At 44.4% G+C, this 15,505-nt stretch overlaps 1 protein-coding gene across 3 annotated transcripts in view; it reads right to left on the bottom strand.

Annotated features, from left to right (window-relative positions):
* The window catches only part of TXNDC11 (thioredoxin domain containing 11), a 20,278-nt gene extending 5,431 nt beyond the window's left edge, over positions 1–14,847 (bottom strand). Inside the window, exons 1-9 of one of the 3 annotated variants that reach the window (XM_015876480.1) lie at positions 14,612–14,847; positions 12,731–12,947; positions 12,059–12,156; positions 9,277–9,406; positions 5,727–5,820; positions 5,242–5,354; positions 3,521–3,721; positions 2,014–2,803; positions 597–742 (exon numbers count right to left, since the gene is read on the bottom strand). In XM_015876480.1, the coding sequence (XP_015731966.1) occupies positions 597–742; positions 2,014–2,803; positions 3,521–3,721; positions 5,242–5,354; positions 5,727–5,820; positions 9,277–9,406; positions 12,059–12,156; positions 12,731–12,947; positions 14,612–14,763 (1,941 nt within the window). In that variant the 5' untranslated portion in view covers positions 14,764–14,847. Of the gene's footprint in view, positions 1–596; positions 743–2,013; positions 2,804–3,520; positions 3,722–5,241; positions 5,355–5,726; positions 5,821–6,286; positions 9,250–9,276; positions 9,407–12,058; positions 12,157–12,730; positions 12,948–14,611 lie in introns of those variants that run through there. The other 2 variants (XM_015876481.1, XM_032447735.1) reach the window with 2 other exon arrangements.
* Between the last annotated feature and the right edge of the window lie 658 nt (positions 14,848–15,505).

The raw sequence follows: 15,505 nt of genomic DNA, 5'->3' as shown, positions 1-15,505 counted from the left end.
AGAGAGAAACTTAAAGCTTTCTTAGCAAATGCATCTTATTTTTCTTTTTTTTATTTTTTTTCTCTTTTTTTTTTTTTTTTTTTTTTTTTTTTTTTTTTTTTTTAAATTTAAAAACACCAATTAATACATTGAAAAAAAAAGGAGGGACTTATGTCCTTTAAGTAACGAAAGGCAGACATCACACCTCCTGTCAGCATTACCTCAGACTCTACGTGTGCAGCATGTGCTGCTGCTGCTGCTGCAGAGGAAGGAAGGAAATGGGGCTGCGGAGTGCAGGCCAAGTCAAGGACTTCTTTCCATCTCAAACACACAGGCAATGTAAAAGGAACACAACTTTGCCCAGTGGGAGAGAGCTGCTCTTCAGGAATCCGCAGCATTGACTTTTTCATTCTCTTACCAGGATAAAGGTATTTTGTGGATACACTTAAAGGTACACTAAACTCAATTGCTTTTTTTTCTAAAACAAATATTCTGGCATTCTTAATAAGCACCACTTTATTCTACAAAGAAGCAATGCATGTGGCTAAAAGAAGAATGAGAACTCCTCCCCAGAAGGTGAGCACTGACTTGCAGCTTTTCCCAGCAGCGAGAAGTACCTTTTCACTTGACAACACGACGTGATTGAAGGTGCTGGTGGTCACTTCAACCATGACGCGCTCTGCAGGGACACGGGCTGAGGCTCCATCCACAAGATGCCTCTTCAAAGGACTGTAGACAATGCTGAAATTTTTAATGAAGTTCTCTGAAATGTAAATGATGCATACAGTTATGTCTGGATTTCGGCAGGCTGGACTTTGCCATTCCCAGGTGAAATTAAAACTGACACATTGTACACAGGCAGAAAACAGCAGATCAGCAGGTTTATCTCTGACATACCAACAGTATGCAGTACTTAATTTCATATTTGCTGCTCAGAATTCATGAAATTCTCACAGCAGATAGAAAAATGTTTATTTTCCTTCAATATCTCCAGGTTTTGAGTATTTATGTAATTTTAAGTAATAATTGAGTAGGGAAGAGTAAGTAAAAATACTCTGCCTATGCCTGCATGTTTAGGAACCGTCTGTAAAAACTGAAATCTGTTGAAGGTATTAAACACAAACCTGTTTTAAAACACCAAAAGTTAGGCCACTTATAGGAACACAGTAAAATAAATAATAAAACAGAAAGCAAATCACAGCGACTCTAACAACACATGTAGAAAAAAACATTTCTGGAAGTTCAAGTAACTCAGAAGGGAAACACAGTGAGTGCTGCTCAGCACAGCAACACTCATCCCACTCAGGAAATCCTGTGAACAGAGAATATTTTTTAGACAGTGCTGAGAGCACAAAGGGGAGGAAAATTTACTATCTGCTCATCCAGATCTTCATCACCCCGAGTGTCCATGTGTGGTCACTGATTTTTGGTTTTGGCATAATTTCTTCTCTCCATAGTGTTCTGTGGGGCAGGGAGATGCAGATGGGATACAGGGCAGGTGAGAACCACAACGTAGCTCTTTGCTCTCCAGTTGCACCTACTTACTTGTGCAAACTTAAACATCTATGGCAAACTGCAAATACAGTGTAATGATGTAACAATTACACTGACTGAACCTTCCAGAACAATTTACTTTGATGCTACATTCACCAGAACTTACTTCCATATCTACAGACACTGCTAACATTAAAAAGCCACATATTTTCCCCCGGCTGTTATATTTTTTTCCCACAAACAAATCAGTTTTTACCACTTCCTTCAACATTATCGGGCAGACACCATTTACACACTCCAATGTTCACTTCAAGCAAATCATTTTGTTGTGTGCATTTTGGTTCTTATACCATTTAAAAAAATATTCTACTAGTTGGTTACTACTAAATACATTAAACAGAATAAATTAAGGTTCATGACGTTGACTACAGTCTAACTTTTATAAGGAGTCCTTTTCAGAATAGCATGAAGTTTTCCATTCTTTTTACTTACAAACCCGTTTTATTTATTTAAAACATTACTAAATAGCAGATAGCATACCCAGGGCAGGTCCTGTAAGTGACTGATTCTGATCGAGGACATAGTGCAGCTCTTCTTTCAGGTCAACAATGGCAGCGAACTCCTTAAGATGAGTTGACCTTGATGCTCCAAGTCTCTCTGCATATATCCAAAAGAGATTTGAATCCAGCAGATAGAGGTTCAAGGTTTTGTTGGTCCTGCAGCTCAGACCAGTAATGTTAGTGCCACTAATATGAAGGTCAGAGATAAAGCAGTTCCTATCCTCAATATGAGGAATAGAATTCTGGACGTCAGCATTATCTTCCTTCCCATGGGAAGAAAATGCAACTTTAGGGGTCTGAAAGATGGTCTTCTCAGAACTAATGAAACTTAAAAAATGTCTATCGACTGTTCTGCAACATGCAGTGTAATAGCTAAAGGGACTATAGAAACTTAGGAAATTGCTGCATTCAATGCTATTCGAAACAACTTGAAAAAAGGTGTGTTCCTGGAGGTAGAAAGAGTCCAAAGCTGTTTCTATCTCAAAGAAGTTGCAGTGTGGCACATTGACTTTATCTGGTTTGACACCAAGTGTCTGATTAATGCAAAGCTCACACACATTGTGAGTTCTGGATATTGAGTGCCACTGCGGAAGCACCACTGTGTTACAGCATGGGTACTTGGTTATCAAAAATGTTTCTGACAATTTCATATGTGCATCTGGATCAGAGGAATCCGAAGCTGGTGAATCACTATTCCCTAAGTGCTGAAGCTCTGGTTCAGCTGCCTGGCTTTTGTTACAGCTGTGGTATTCCAAGGCCACTTTGGTAATCTACAAGGAAAAGAGAAAAGCAAAGCGAGATTAACTGCATGTAGTTCACACAAAAGCAGTTATCTGTTGCAGGTGTAACAACCTCTGATACTTTTGATGGAATTTCACAAAGTTTACCACTCTTCTATATCTAGGAAAGAATTACAGGAAGCTCTGACTTTGTAACAAAGCATCTCAGTCTATAGGAATCAAATACATAAAACTACAGAAATAAACTTTAAAACGCTTTCAATCCATGACATTGATCTGAACGTTCTCTTTGTACCCTATTTATCACAGTTCAGTGACACTACATTATATGGTTGAATTGGGATTGTGCTATGAGATGCACTAACTAGTACTGGCTCCTTAATTTCCTTTGTTTTCCAATATGAGGAGAAAATAAATAAAAGCATTCCCAATGAAAAGAGAACAGAGGTTCTTCCTGCTGCATACAGCACACAAATTCTGCAAGCATGGCTAACAGTGCAGAAGTGACACCAGATCATGGCACACAGATGTAGCCCTGCAGCATACTCCACACACACTGATGGGACTTACTGCAGAGGAAGCCTGCTGCTCTTTCAGTGCTCACATTCCTGTACTGAGTCACCAATTCATCTTTCATACCAAGGTGAAACGTACAGCAAAGTACATGTAAAGAGCAGGTAAGTAAGGGAAAAGAAAGGAGCAGATTTCCCTTCCATCTCACCTATCAGATGAATTAATTTCACTTACTTCATCTAAAAGAGGCTGAATTTCTGCCAAGGGGTTGTAAGGTACAAACACGAGGAGCGCCGGCCCTTTCTTCAGCTCGTTGTTCAGAAGAAGGCTTTTCCCACCATGTGGTCTCAGCCAGCGGATGAGCAGCTCTCGATTTTCTAGAGCCCACTTGCACACATTCTCAGCTGTGTAGTTCATGATGTCACTTGGATAGATCTTGAGGAGGGAAACAGTAATTGTTTGCTCTCGTTTACTAAAACATACTGCTTACTATCGAACACAGTTCCCAACCACAGTGTTTTGTTACAGAAATGCCTAAAACTCATTTTTAATTTAACAAAACTAAAAAGAGCTTCAGCACTTCACATCTCCTTCCCCTTCTTGTCAGATCACATCAACATTCACAGTCTTCTGCCAGGAAAGCTTTTTCTTTCATCACATCGTTATGATCTTTGCTGTTTGCAGTCATACATGGCTTTATAAAGAGCACCATCTCTAAGTTCATATCATAATTTGTTTTGACTTACGGCACACTAGAGCAGTTTTTCCCCACTAATAATTCGACACATTAATTCACCTTAAGTCAGTATTTTAAGACCCCAACATCAAGGCTGTATTTAAAATGGCTACACTGCTTTTTATTACTGAAAGTACAAAAAAATTGTTGAAAATTGGCTTACAGCTTCTAGCCTCATTTTCATGAATTAAGACAAGTTTATCCTGAACTGCCTGCAAAGACAACAGCAGCTTCACGTGTTTACCAACAGCTTTTAGAAAAAAGTCATGTTTTCCCTGATCTCAATTGAATAAAATACTGCATGGACTCACCTTCAGAGCTTCCAGCCACGTTGGCAGTGTGTACAAATAAGAGTCCATACACAAAAGCAGTTCCAAAAGCATTTTCAGTTTTAGTATTCCAAAACCATGAACCACAGGTTTAAAGTTCTGATAAATTTTCAATTAAATTTATGTAACTACTTCTTGTAATCTCTTTATGATCATTTATGAGGTGTTTGGCCCTCTGGGGTTTTGTTTTGAAGGAGACAAACAATTTCCCATATTATTAAAAAGGCTTTCCCAAATTATTAAGATGATCCCAAGGGCCTCTGAAAACTTAGGTCAGTCTGTTACAGAAGGCCAAATACACTGTCACACTTCAGAGTAGTAGGACAAGAGCTGAACTGAGGTATATATATATATATACATATATATATATATACACATTCATATGCTGAAAGTCCAGGTAAAAAAGTCCTTAAAACAAATCTGATACAGACATTACGCAGTCAAGAAAATAATTTAATTTCCCTTGTAGATGGATGAGCTACAACTGCAAGTACTTCAGCCTGTGCTGGTGCAGCTTCACACTGCTGTGCTCTGGCACTAATTTCCCCACAAGCTCAAGGGAAAAAGCCAACAAGCAGAAGTTATACCTTTGACTCTCACTAAAACAAGCCATGGAATTGAGTTTGACGCTTCTCCTGAAGCCGTATCACCCAACTGGTCTAGATATTGCTTAAAGTTTAAGTTATTTAGAGCAGCTGCTGACTAGCAGAAAGAAAATGTGTACTGCTGTACAAATTACTGTATTACTGCACTTCTTAAATGCTCCTTGTTCTACCAGTTTGTGGAACACCCCTTTATTACACATTTGTCCACATGATGTTTGTACTGCAGCACAGTTTCACTCTCCAAGCACTGTCTCAGAATCACCACAACATAAATACGATACTCACAAGAGATGTGTTGATGTGTCTGTGCAAATACACACTGCCTGGATGCACCAACGAGATCTCCTCTGCCACGTGTTTATCCGTGATCACTCCGAAGCGTATTGTTCCCAGGTAATCTTAAAGGGCAAATGTTCAGTTTTAAATAGAATCCTACACAATGAACTCCTCTCCTGTAAGCCTTAGAAGAATACACAGCTTATTTTCAAAATGCAACACCAGAACTGAAGACACCCAGGATTTCCCCTTTGTGTATCACTGAGAGCAGCTGTCCTGTACTCGAAAACCATGATGGCTGACCACAAAACACACCATAAACTTTTCATGTAAGTAAACTTTGCACAGTAATAAAATATAGTTTCGTAATTAGATGAACCTTAATAAACACTCAAATGGGATCCACTTTCAAATTACAAAATACTGCAAATGACTGAAGTCCATACACAGACATTGTTCAAAGACCCCTTACATTTTGAAGATGAAGCTTTTACCTTTCTTTAATGAATGTAAAGCTGATGTAAAGAAGGTTAAATAACCGGGAGGCTGCGGTGAAGCATTGAACTCAAAATATCCCACAACTCCAGGCTGCAAGAGTAAGAATTAAAGTTAGCCGAGCGATCTGGAACTATACAGGAGATGACAGCTGCCTGCCTACACTAAAATGTGACATTTTAAAATACAACAAAACAGTGTTTACTGAAGAACAGTCACTTTATGCTGTCAGGAAAGAATTAATATTAACAGACTGACCAGAAATCAGTTCTAAAGCTGTTATTTGAGAGCTACATAAAATGCAGGGGGGCTTTTATGACCGTAGAGGTGTGAATGTGTACTTGGCCACTGCCCACATTGGCTACTGTAGTTCTCTAAAAATTAATATTTGTTTTGAAATTATCAGTTCCATCTGTACAGCATAAATCATAATTGTCGCATTACTTCTTCAGAACGAGAATATAGTACATAAATATTCTAATATATTCTTATATCTATAATATTATGTATTATGGTATATATATAGTATCTAGTATAATCTTTCAGCCTACATTCTCACCATTTACTACACTGCACATAATGAGCAACCCATCCTGTGAGTCAATACTGGAACTGCTACTCCAACGTACTGCCCCACGTTAAAGCTACAGTCACTGCAAGTTCTTCCCTTGTCTCACTTAGGAGTCAAGCATGAGATCTGTTGCACAAGAGCAAAGATACAAAAACAAATAAGAAATGATCCTCAATTGCTGATCAGATGTGAAAAATGACTCATCCACAGGCAGGGCTGCTGACACAGCCACGAGCACAGCTGGAGCTGTAGGGCACACAGGGAACAACCCGCAGGCTGCTGCTCCAGAACATCACCAACATTTTGAGTTTAAATTCTGCAGAATATAATTCATTTTTAAAAATAATTATTAATCAGTTTTTGTTTTTGTTTTTTGGTTTTTTTTAACCATTCCAATTGGTTTTGCAAGTCTTTGGGACTGAGAAAGTGACAGAATTTGGTTATTCTGTGCTGTTTCCCAGCTACACCATCCCAGCACATGCTGGAAGACACTGAATGCACAAACAAGAGCACAGGGATGGCTGTGGGACAAGACTCCAGACTCAGCGATCACCTTCCCCAACTTCATTTGGTATTTCAAAGGATGCTTTAATTATTTCAGCTTTACATATAAAAAAAGCCCCACGAATATATTTTCAAAACATGAACATGTGATTTGCCCATTAATGCTACTAGTAAAAATATCTTGGAACATTTCACCAATCAAATCATTCCCCTCTCCAGCCACTGAGCTGCTCGTTCAGGCAGGAATTACCCTGCCTGACACTGAGTGCTGCCCACAAGAGCCTTCCTCATACAGGTTACTAATGAAATGCTCCAGGAAATTACCAACAATAAAAAGGAGATATGGCAATTACTCAGATTTCTCCAGTAACTGCAGTACAGAATAAAATAACAATATAAATAAAGAAGGAAAATATCTGGCAATGTAATAACATTCATTCTTCAAAGAAGGACAACAGTTATAAAAAAAGACAGTCATTACTTTTCTTCACTTTTCCTCCGTAACATCAAATTAATTAAGAAACAAAGCAGCCCTTCCCAAGCACCCAAGTAAAGCCAACAAGGAGACACACGCTGCTCCTCACACGGCTTCCCATTTCCTGGCACCATTTCTAAACACCATCACTGCACGAAGCAAACTGATGGCAACAAACAACAAATGAAAGCCAGAAGAGACAGCAGAAGTGCCAAGAAGCCACAGGGCAGATCTAGAAAGTGTTTCAAAGCCACTGAACAGCCGAGGCCCTGACTGCTGTCACCCACCAGTTGTGGCCGCAGATTTCCGAGCACTAACTGAAGCTGAAGGAGTCACCACGAGTGACTTTTAGAGGTTTCAATAGTAAGAAAACTGGGTGGGTTTTGCAGCAGGTACTTTGTGCACACACCTCATGCTCTATGCCTGATCTGCAACCTGGTTAAACAGTGTCCTTTTTATGATCATCTGACAAGGCAGAAGTTCCTCCTTGTGACCAGGGCAGCTACAACAGGCAAGAGGCCAAAGTGCTGCATTCCTTCTTGAGTTCCACGCAAACTGTCCCGTTTTTTCTGCCAGCTCTCCAGGTATCGTAATGAGCAGCTCTAGGAGCCAGACCAACACAGGGGATGCTAAGGCAGGAGAGATTTGACTCTTGTAAGAGAGATCTCAGAACAGATAAGAAATTCCTAATCTCAGGACATAAGTTTGCTAAGAGGAGCTCAGACAGCACCAACTTCCACCTCCTCACAGCTACAGCAGAACTGCAGATCGCTCTCCAAATGCCACTAAGATCTTCATACACATCTTATTTTCTGTTTTTCTTTGCTCTCAAAAAATAAATGCAATTCTTAATTTAATTTAGCACTACTATCATTTCATGAATATACAACAAAATCCAGTTACTGTCAGAAAACACAGTCTCAGCTGTGGGTGATGAGCAGCACTGCAGTGCCTACAGCCTCCAGTGCCACACTGCCCTCCCATGCCCAAACCTGGAGCCCAAGCACCGCCACATTGCAAGGAGGCAAGCAGAACAACAATGAAGTTTTAGAGTGATAAAACTGAAGTAGAAAAAGGTCAGAATAGCTTTTAATTACAGCAAATATCTGCACCAGAAGTAGACACAAACTCACTGCTGCCTCTCAGCCCTGGCTTACAGTGCTGGGGAACTGAACAAATGGACAGTTCTGAACAGACGAGCCCAGCCTGGCACCTGCACTGCCAGCTGCCTGCACTGCAGTGCACACAATGCTAAACTAAAGAGGAGCCACTTGGCTCTGAGCCCTGCACAGCACCGTGCGTTCTGCCCATGCTGCAGAAGCAGCTCACAGCACAGGGCTGCTCACCAGGACGTGAGTGCACCAGGGAGAGCAGTGCAACGATGGTGTTTTTCATCACGTGCTGCAGAAATTGACAGTTATAAAGGGATTAGAAACAGTTCTGATTTCAATGCATGCTACCCACTCAGAAGTAATTAATCCACCAGAACTGATCCCAACGTCAGCACCTCTGAGCACACAGGACTGGAAATGAGAGTGGCAGGTCACGAAGGAACAGCACACAGAGAGGTCAGGAGCCAACAGTTATTTCAGCTGATTTCACGTTTGTTCTTACCCACCATTTATCTTAGTATAGAAGGATTTAATACTCCTTTAAAATTAAAACAATTATTATATATTTCTCAGATGCTGCAAGATTTTGGGGAAAAGAATTCTCCTGTCTTTCTGGTCCGTTTCTCTTTTTCCCCCCACAATGTAACAGCTCCAATTCTTGCCTCTACTAAAGTCGTGCAAATTAACAGCATCATTAAATCACAACAGTTACTGCACAGAGAACCAGTGTTATGTGTCATTTCATATATTTATGATTTAAGCACATTTACAGGGCACTGATTTCAGAACTCTGGAGAGCAACGAGCACCTGGGAGCAGATGAGATTAACTGTGAAACAAAACTCTTTCTGAACCACAGCAGTAAAGCTAGAGAAGAGAGACATGTACCTCATAATTTGAGAGGAAATCTAGTAATTTTGATCGAGACGAGATGTAGAGTAGTGGTGTCATCACCCGGCGAACAAACTTTTCAATATATACAGCACTCATTGGGCCTTTGTATTCAATTGGTCCAAAACTAGTACCAAAAAAAATAATACAACATTAAGACTGAAATTCACAGTAGAGTCCCTGCTGGAGGTGACAGAGGTGGAGTTCTACAGACAGCAAGCTCAACTCTTGGGATTGCTCTCTGTGCTTATTATCCGTGGTGCCTGCAGCGGGCAGAGCTGCATTACATTGTCACAACAGCATCCCTGAGGCACAACACAGCATCCCCAGCTGAAATCACAGTGACAGCGTGGTGTCTGTGTGCACATGTGATGTGTCGGTAGGGACAGAGGTGGAGACCACTTCTGGGTTTCATTAACCAAGTTGGTAAAAGCCAGGAAATAATTAAATACTCCTATCCATATAGTTTTGCTTTATCTACCTGAAGTAAGTACACCACATAATAAAGATATGAAAAACTCCTACTGTTTTCCCTTTCATTTCATTTTCAAATCTGAAAAGGTGCAAGAGTTCTTCACATGAACATTTCCATGTACCATTCAGTAACCCTGCCATGCTGCTGCTGGGCAGCCTGAGTGACCCTGCAGCTCCTCCCTGCAGCACTGACAACCAGCAGCGCAGCTGAGAGCAGAGCGGGGCCATGTGGCTGCGGTTGCTGGATGTCCTCCTTCACCCCCAAGATCACAGAATGGTTGAGGTTGGAAGGGACCTTGAAGATCACCCAGCTCAACCCCCCCATGCCATGGGCACAGCTGCCCTACACCAGATCAGGCAGCTCAGGATCCCATCCAGCCCGGCCCTGAATGCATCCTGGATTGGGGCAGCCTGTGCCACAGCCTCACCATCCTCCGAGTAAAGGATTTCCTCCTAATATCTAACCTAAATCTTCCCTCTTTCAGTTTAAAGGCATTCCCCCTAGCTCTATTGCTATCAGACCATGTCAGTCTCCCTCCAGTTTATATGCTCCCTCCATGTGCTGGATGGCTGCAATGAGGTCTCCCTGCAGCCTTCCCTTCTTCAATCTATACAAGCCCAGCTCCCCAACCCTTCCTCACAGGAGAGGTGCTCCAGCCTTCCGAGCATCTCCATGCCGTCCTCTAAACCTGTTCCCAGCAGTTCTGCATCCCTCCTGCTCTGGGGCCCCAGGCCTGGGCACAGTGCTCCAAGTGGGGCCTCACCAGGACAGCGCAGAGGAGGCCAATGCCCCACCTCCCCACTGGCCACTGCTCTTTTAAATCCTTCATCTCATTTACTATCATTGGGTTGGACAAGGCACCATAGTCCAAAATGAAATCAAAAAACAAGAGCACAAGGAGTTAGTCCATTCCCACTAGTGCACTGAAGAATTTAACATGATGCGTTCTGTACTATAGCTTATATGTACACATGCTAAACAAAATTAAAAAACTAACAAAAAAGCCCATCTCGCACTGAGATGCCTATTATGCACATGTTCTGGAATGGTTTTCTAGAGCTTACTGGATTAACCTGTATCCTATGTTGGTATATCACAAGTCTTTGCCTTAATAGCAACACATACTGCTTCCTGTCACATGCACTCTACGAAGCCCAGAATTAAATAATGAGGGGCATTATTGCCCTCTGAGGACTTCCTAAGGTTATCAACATGAATTTACATCTCATTTTGCTGCAACTCTGTTTTAAGATACAGCAGTTACTGACAATACCCAAATGTACCCGGGTAATTCTGTGATTCTGTGTAATGCCTTGTTTTTTCAAAACAAAATAATTCTAACTCAATGTGTGTCCCAGTAAGATTCTGCACCAATGGATTTATTGGTATTTTTTCTTTGTTTGCTTTTATGATGTGTGAATTATTCCAGTATCATTCATAGTTCAGCTGACAAGGATTGTTCACCCTCAGCACAAATCCCCAAACCAAGCACAGTCTGCCTCTGCCATGGGAGAGCTGCAGAAATGCCACTGAGAAACTACACTGCATCCAGCTCTGCTGTACCCAGTACTGGAAAAGCATTACTTTCTGCTCCACACAAAAAGAATGCATGCATACAAATACTAAAATAGCAAAGGTGAGTCTGCAGAACACTACACAATGTAACTCAAATATCTGCGGTGTAAGAATAGAGCGTACAATTCAAATTTAGAAGAACCCCTTCATTGCACAGGTCTGTTTCAACACACACCTAAATTCTATTCCTAAACAACTGCTGCCAAAAACTGGGACCAGTGAATAGAATCAACCTACAGAGCAAGCAGGAAACTAAAATAAAAACATAAATCTGAATAACGTGCATTTCATTGCAGAGAGAACTTCCAGGAGATGCACATGCAATCCTTCCTTAAGGATGAAAACTCGAGGAGCACAACATTTAGCTGACAGGTACAGCCCTTCTCAGTAGCTCGGCAGCACACACAGTGAGCTTCACCCAGAATCCCCTCCTGTTCAGCTGCTTATTTTAACTGTAGACATGGAACACTGAAAACATGTTTTTACAAGGGCTGCTCCAAAAGTAATGCCTTATTTTTATTATGTTGGCTGATGACGTTACAGACAGATGTTGAAAGTGTTTTGTAGCTGAGAATTAGTTCTATCAAACAGTGCTGCAGTGCACTTTGTAACTGCTATAGTTTCCATGGAAATAAAAAGGAGGCATTACTTTTGGAGCAACCCACTTACAATACTTCTGCTTTGCAAAGTGCCAACAACATAAACAGACTCTCAATAGGAAGCTCTTACCTGCGATGGTATAAATGTATCACAGGAAAATAAAAGAAATGCTTCTGCTTCCTGCATTTCCCCTGGTTCCACCAGCAATTAATAGCAACAAACAGCACCTGCAAAGCACAGAAAGTTCACAGCTAACAGCAAAGCACATTACTGTAACTTCCTTTATCTGTTTGCTTTTCTCCCCCAGTGTATTCCACCTGTTACTTTCAACCCCTTGTCAAAGCAGGATTTCATACCTCCTCCTCTGAATTCTGCTGCTTTCTTTCCTTCCTCCCTCAACCCCCCCTTTTTAAACCTTTTAGTTGTCATTTCTTCACAAAGCAATATTTTATGGCCACTTTTCTTTCTGGTTTTTAAGCTTCCTATCTAAATCCTGGGACTGGAGGCAAACCTCCTATAGTTTCTACCTGAAGGCACAGCAATATATCCAGAAACACTTTATTAGACTGAAGTTACAGAGCTCCCTATCCAGGAGCAGAAATAACACACAGATGAGAAGGCATCACAGCGTTGCTCTATTCATTTTGATGCTGTATACATGAAATTAAAGACGACTGGCTGAATTACTGTATGGTACAAACATGTAGGTCTTCCTGCTTCCCTTGTGATGACAGGAATTAGCCCCTCTCTGGAGACTAAAGATCTACCAGATCATGTGTGAGACTCCTATCTTGTCGTTACCTGGTCTGACAATTTGCTGGCCACGTCTTCTATTTCTTCTCTCACTGCCACTGACTGGCCGCACCACGGCGCGTAGAAGAAATACAACGCAATCTCTGAGTCCTGACGGAGGTGATCTGCATAGTCTATTTGTCCCCGAAAAAGATCAATGACGGGAGATCTTGTGGAGAAAAAATTCACTGGAAGCTTTGCTGGCATTGTTACATCTTTTGCTCGGCTGTGGGAAAGAAATTAAGAGGCTCACTGAGGCTGTGCAGCAATGAAAGCAGCATGCCCAAAGCCTTGTGTTAGGGCTAGTGAACGTCATACAGTGACAAAACTGACAAGAATTGACACCAGTTATCAGAGTCAGTTTCAAAAAATACCACGAAAATCGACAGATCATCCTTTTAAACACGTTTCAGGAAGTCACGCTGTCATAATACGAGTGCTGTTTGTGGGCATGTGAGTTCACACTCTTCTTGCTGGGTGCTGCAGAGCACAAAATTAGTGGGAAGAGTGATTTCTTTCTATCCCCTCCCTGTCCCCATCCTCTTTTAACACGTGTACTTCAGGTAACAGCACCCTGATAAAGGAAGAGACACTGGTCATACAGCTTTGTGATGCTTCCTGGAAGTTGTGTTTGCTCGTAATTTGTACCTAACAGACAGCTTTCACTCCAGACCCAGTGTTTAACATACCAACTGGTTTCTCATCTTCACAATTCATTAGCTCTAGCACCCACAAAACGACGTACTCTCACACAGACTGCCCTAAAAGCAGTGTGTGCTACAGAGCTCTGCCTCGGTCCTTCTGCGCTCCCCCATCAGAACAGCCTGCCCCAACAACTGAGGTGCTGCTGAGGCACCATCAGCACCTCTCCTCAGACACAGCTTCCACTCTCAGCAGTACAGTCCCGTGCTGCGTCCTCCTGGTGGAAGGGCTGAGAGTGGACAGTTGGTCCCAGAGTTGGGTGGGTGGGTGGGCAGACAGACGGACAGCACCTAGTGCGTATGACTGAAAAATAGGAGATGAATTTGGTTGTAAATTACAAGAAAACGGGTCAACAGAAGCCACAACGTGAGATGAACGGCTCAGACACTACAGGACCATCCTTACGTAGGAGAAAAGCCCTGAACAGCTGATGCTGGGAGGCGCCAGGTGACAAAGCAGCAGCTCGACCCGATCCTCTGCGATCCCCAGCAGCCGCCCTCAGCGCCCCCTGCAGCCGCTCAACCCCGAGCGCGGCCCGCCCGCCAGCAGGGAATCCCAAGCGCAAATGTTGTTAATGAGCGCGGAGCGGCCTAAGGCCAACAGCACAACTTCCACCGCGCCACCCGGACTCCGCTCCGGGCCGCAGAGCCCCGCAGCAGCCGCTCCCCCCGCCCGTCCCTTCGGCAGCGCCGCGGGCAGCGCGCGAGGCCTCGGCGTGAGGAGTTGAGCGGGCGGCGGCCAGCAGCAGAACGGTGCCCGGAGGGGAGGGAAGAGCCGCTCCCCGGCCCGGCCGGTGAAGGCCGCGGCTCCGGATCGCCGTCTGCTCCGCTTCTCCCGCACGGCTCCGTGCGGCCCGGCCGGCCGCGGTTTCCACGGGACCGCTCCGTGGGCCACGCACACGGCACGGCACGGCACGGCACGGCACAGCACGGCACGGCACGGCATAGCATCGCATGGCACGGCACGGCATAGCATCGCATGGCACGGCACAGCACAGCATAGCACAGCACGGCACAGCACGGCACGCGCCCCAACGCCGCTTCGCAGCGCCCCGACCATAGAGCGCAGGGAGGCGCACGGCTAGAGCGGCAATTCGGGCTGCGCATGGGAGGGCGCCCCGTTCCGCCCTCCCGCCCCGCGGTCCCCGCGGCTCCGTCCCGCGTTCCGATCCCGCCGTTCCGCCGTTACCTGCAGGTGACTTTGAGGGCGACGAGGAAAGCGCAGCCCAGCACGATGGCGGCTCCGCACAGCACCTCGGGTCGCCGCGCCATCTGGGCGGCGCGAGGCCGCAGTCTCGGGGCAGCCGCGGGGCCGGGCCCGGGGCCGCCGCATAACGACATCGCCGCTGGGCGCGGCGGGGAGGGCCGCGGGACACCGGGCCGCTCCCGCTCGCACACGTCTCCTGCCGCCCGCCTGTCAGCCGCACGGGGCGGGGCCGCCGCCCGCCAACCCGGCGCCGCCACGCAGAGCACAGCCCGGCACGCGCGGGGCAGGCCGGGAGCGGAGCGGCTTCGGGCGGCACTTCCGCGCGGGGCCCGCAGCGAGCGGCTGCAGCCCCGTACAGCAATCACAGCTCACACCGCTGAACAACGGGGGATTCACGTTTAGTTTTGTCCAGAATGACTTCCAGTAATTTACAGAGCGCTTACATTGAACAACGAGAGCGTAAAGCCGAGAGAACAATTCAGAAAGGCACAGCATACAGTCAGGCTTTGTCACAGCAATAAATGTCCATAGTCCTCCACGCCGTGGATCGCAGCCGCAGCCCTGTTGCGCCCACAGGCACCGAGTGCTCACCCTCCCCAACGACCTTCGGCTCCACCACTTCCACGTACACAACATGCGGCCAACGACTACACTGAGGCCCCTGGAGTCATTCTTAAAGCTCTTCTAATTCCTTATGCCAAGAAGGGCGACTAAAATTGCTCTTGAGAAGACGGAGAGGTGAGAGAGGGAAAAAAAAGGCAAACTACTTTAGCAATTGCTAGTGAGTGATAAAGGAGCTTGCTTAAACAAACAGCTGAATCAGCACAAATGCGAAGCTGCTGTAGGATCTGCAAGAAGCCAAAATGAAATGAACAG

This window comes from Coturnix japonica, chromosome 14 (assembly GCF_001577835.2).
Source record: "Coturnix japonica isolate 7356 chromosome 14, Coturnix japonica 2.1, whole genome shotgun sequence".
Taxonomy (NCBI): domain Eukaryota; kingdom Metazoa; phylum Chordata; class Aves; order Galliformes; family Phasianidae; genus Coturnix; species Coturnix japonica.
Note: the sequence above shows the minus strand (reverse complement) of the source record. Positions and strands in the feature narration are given on the sequence as shown.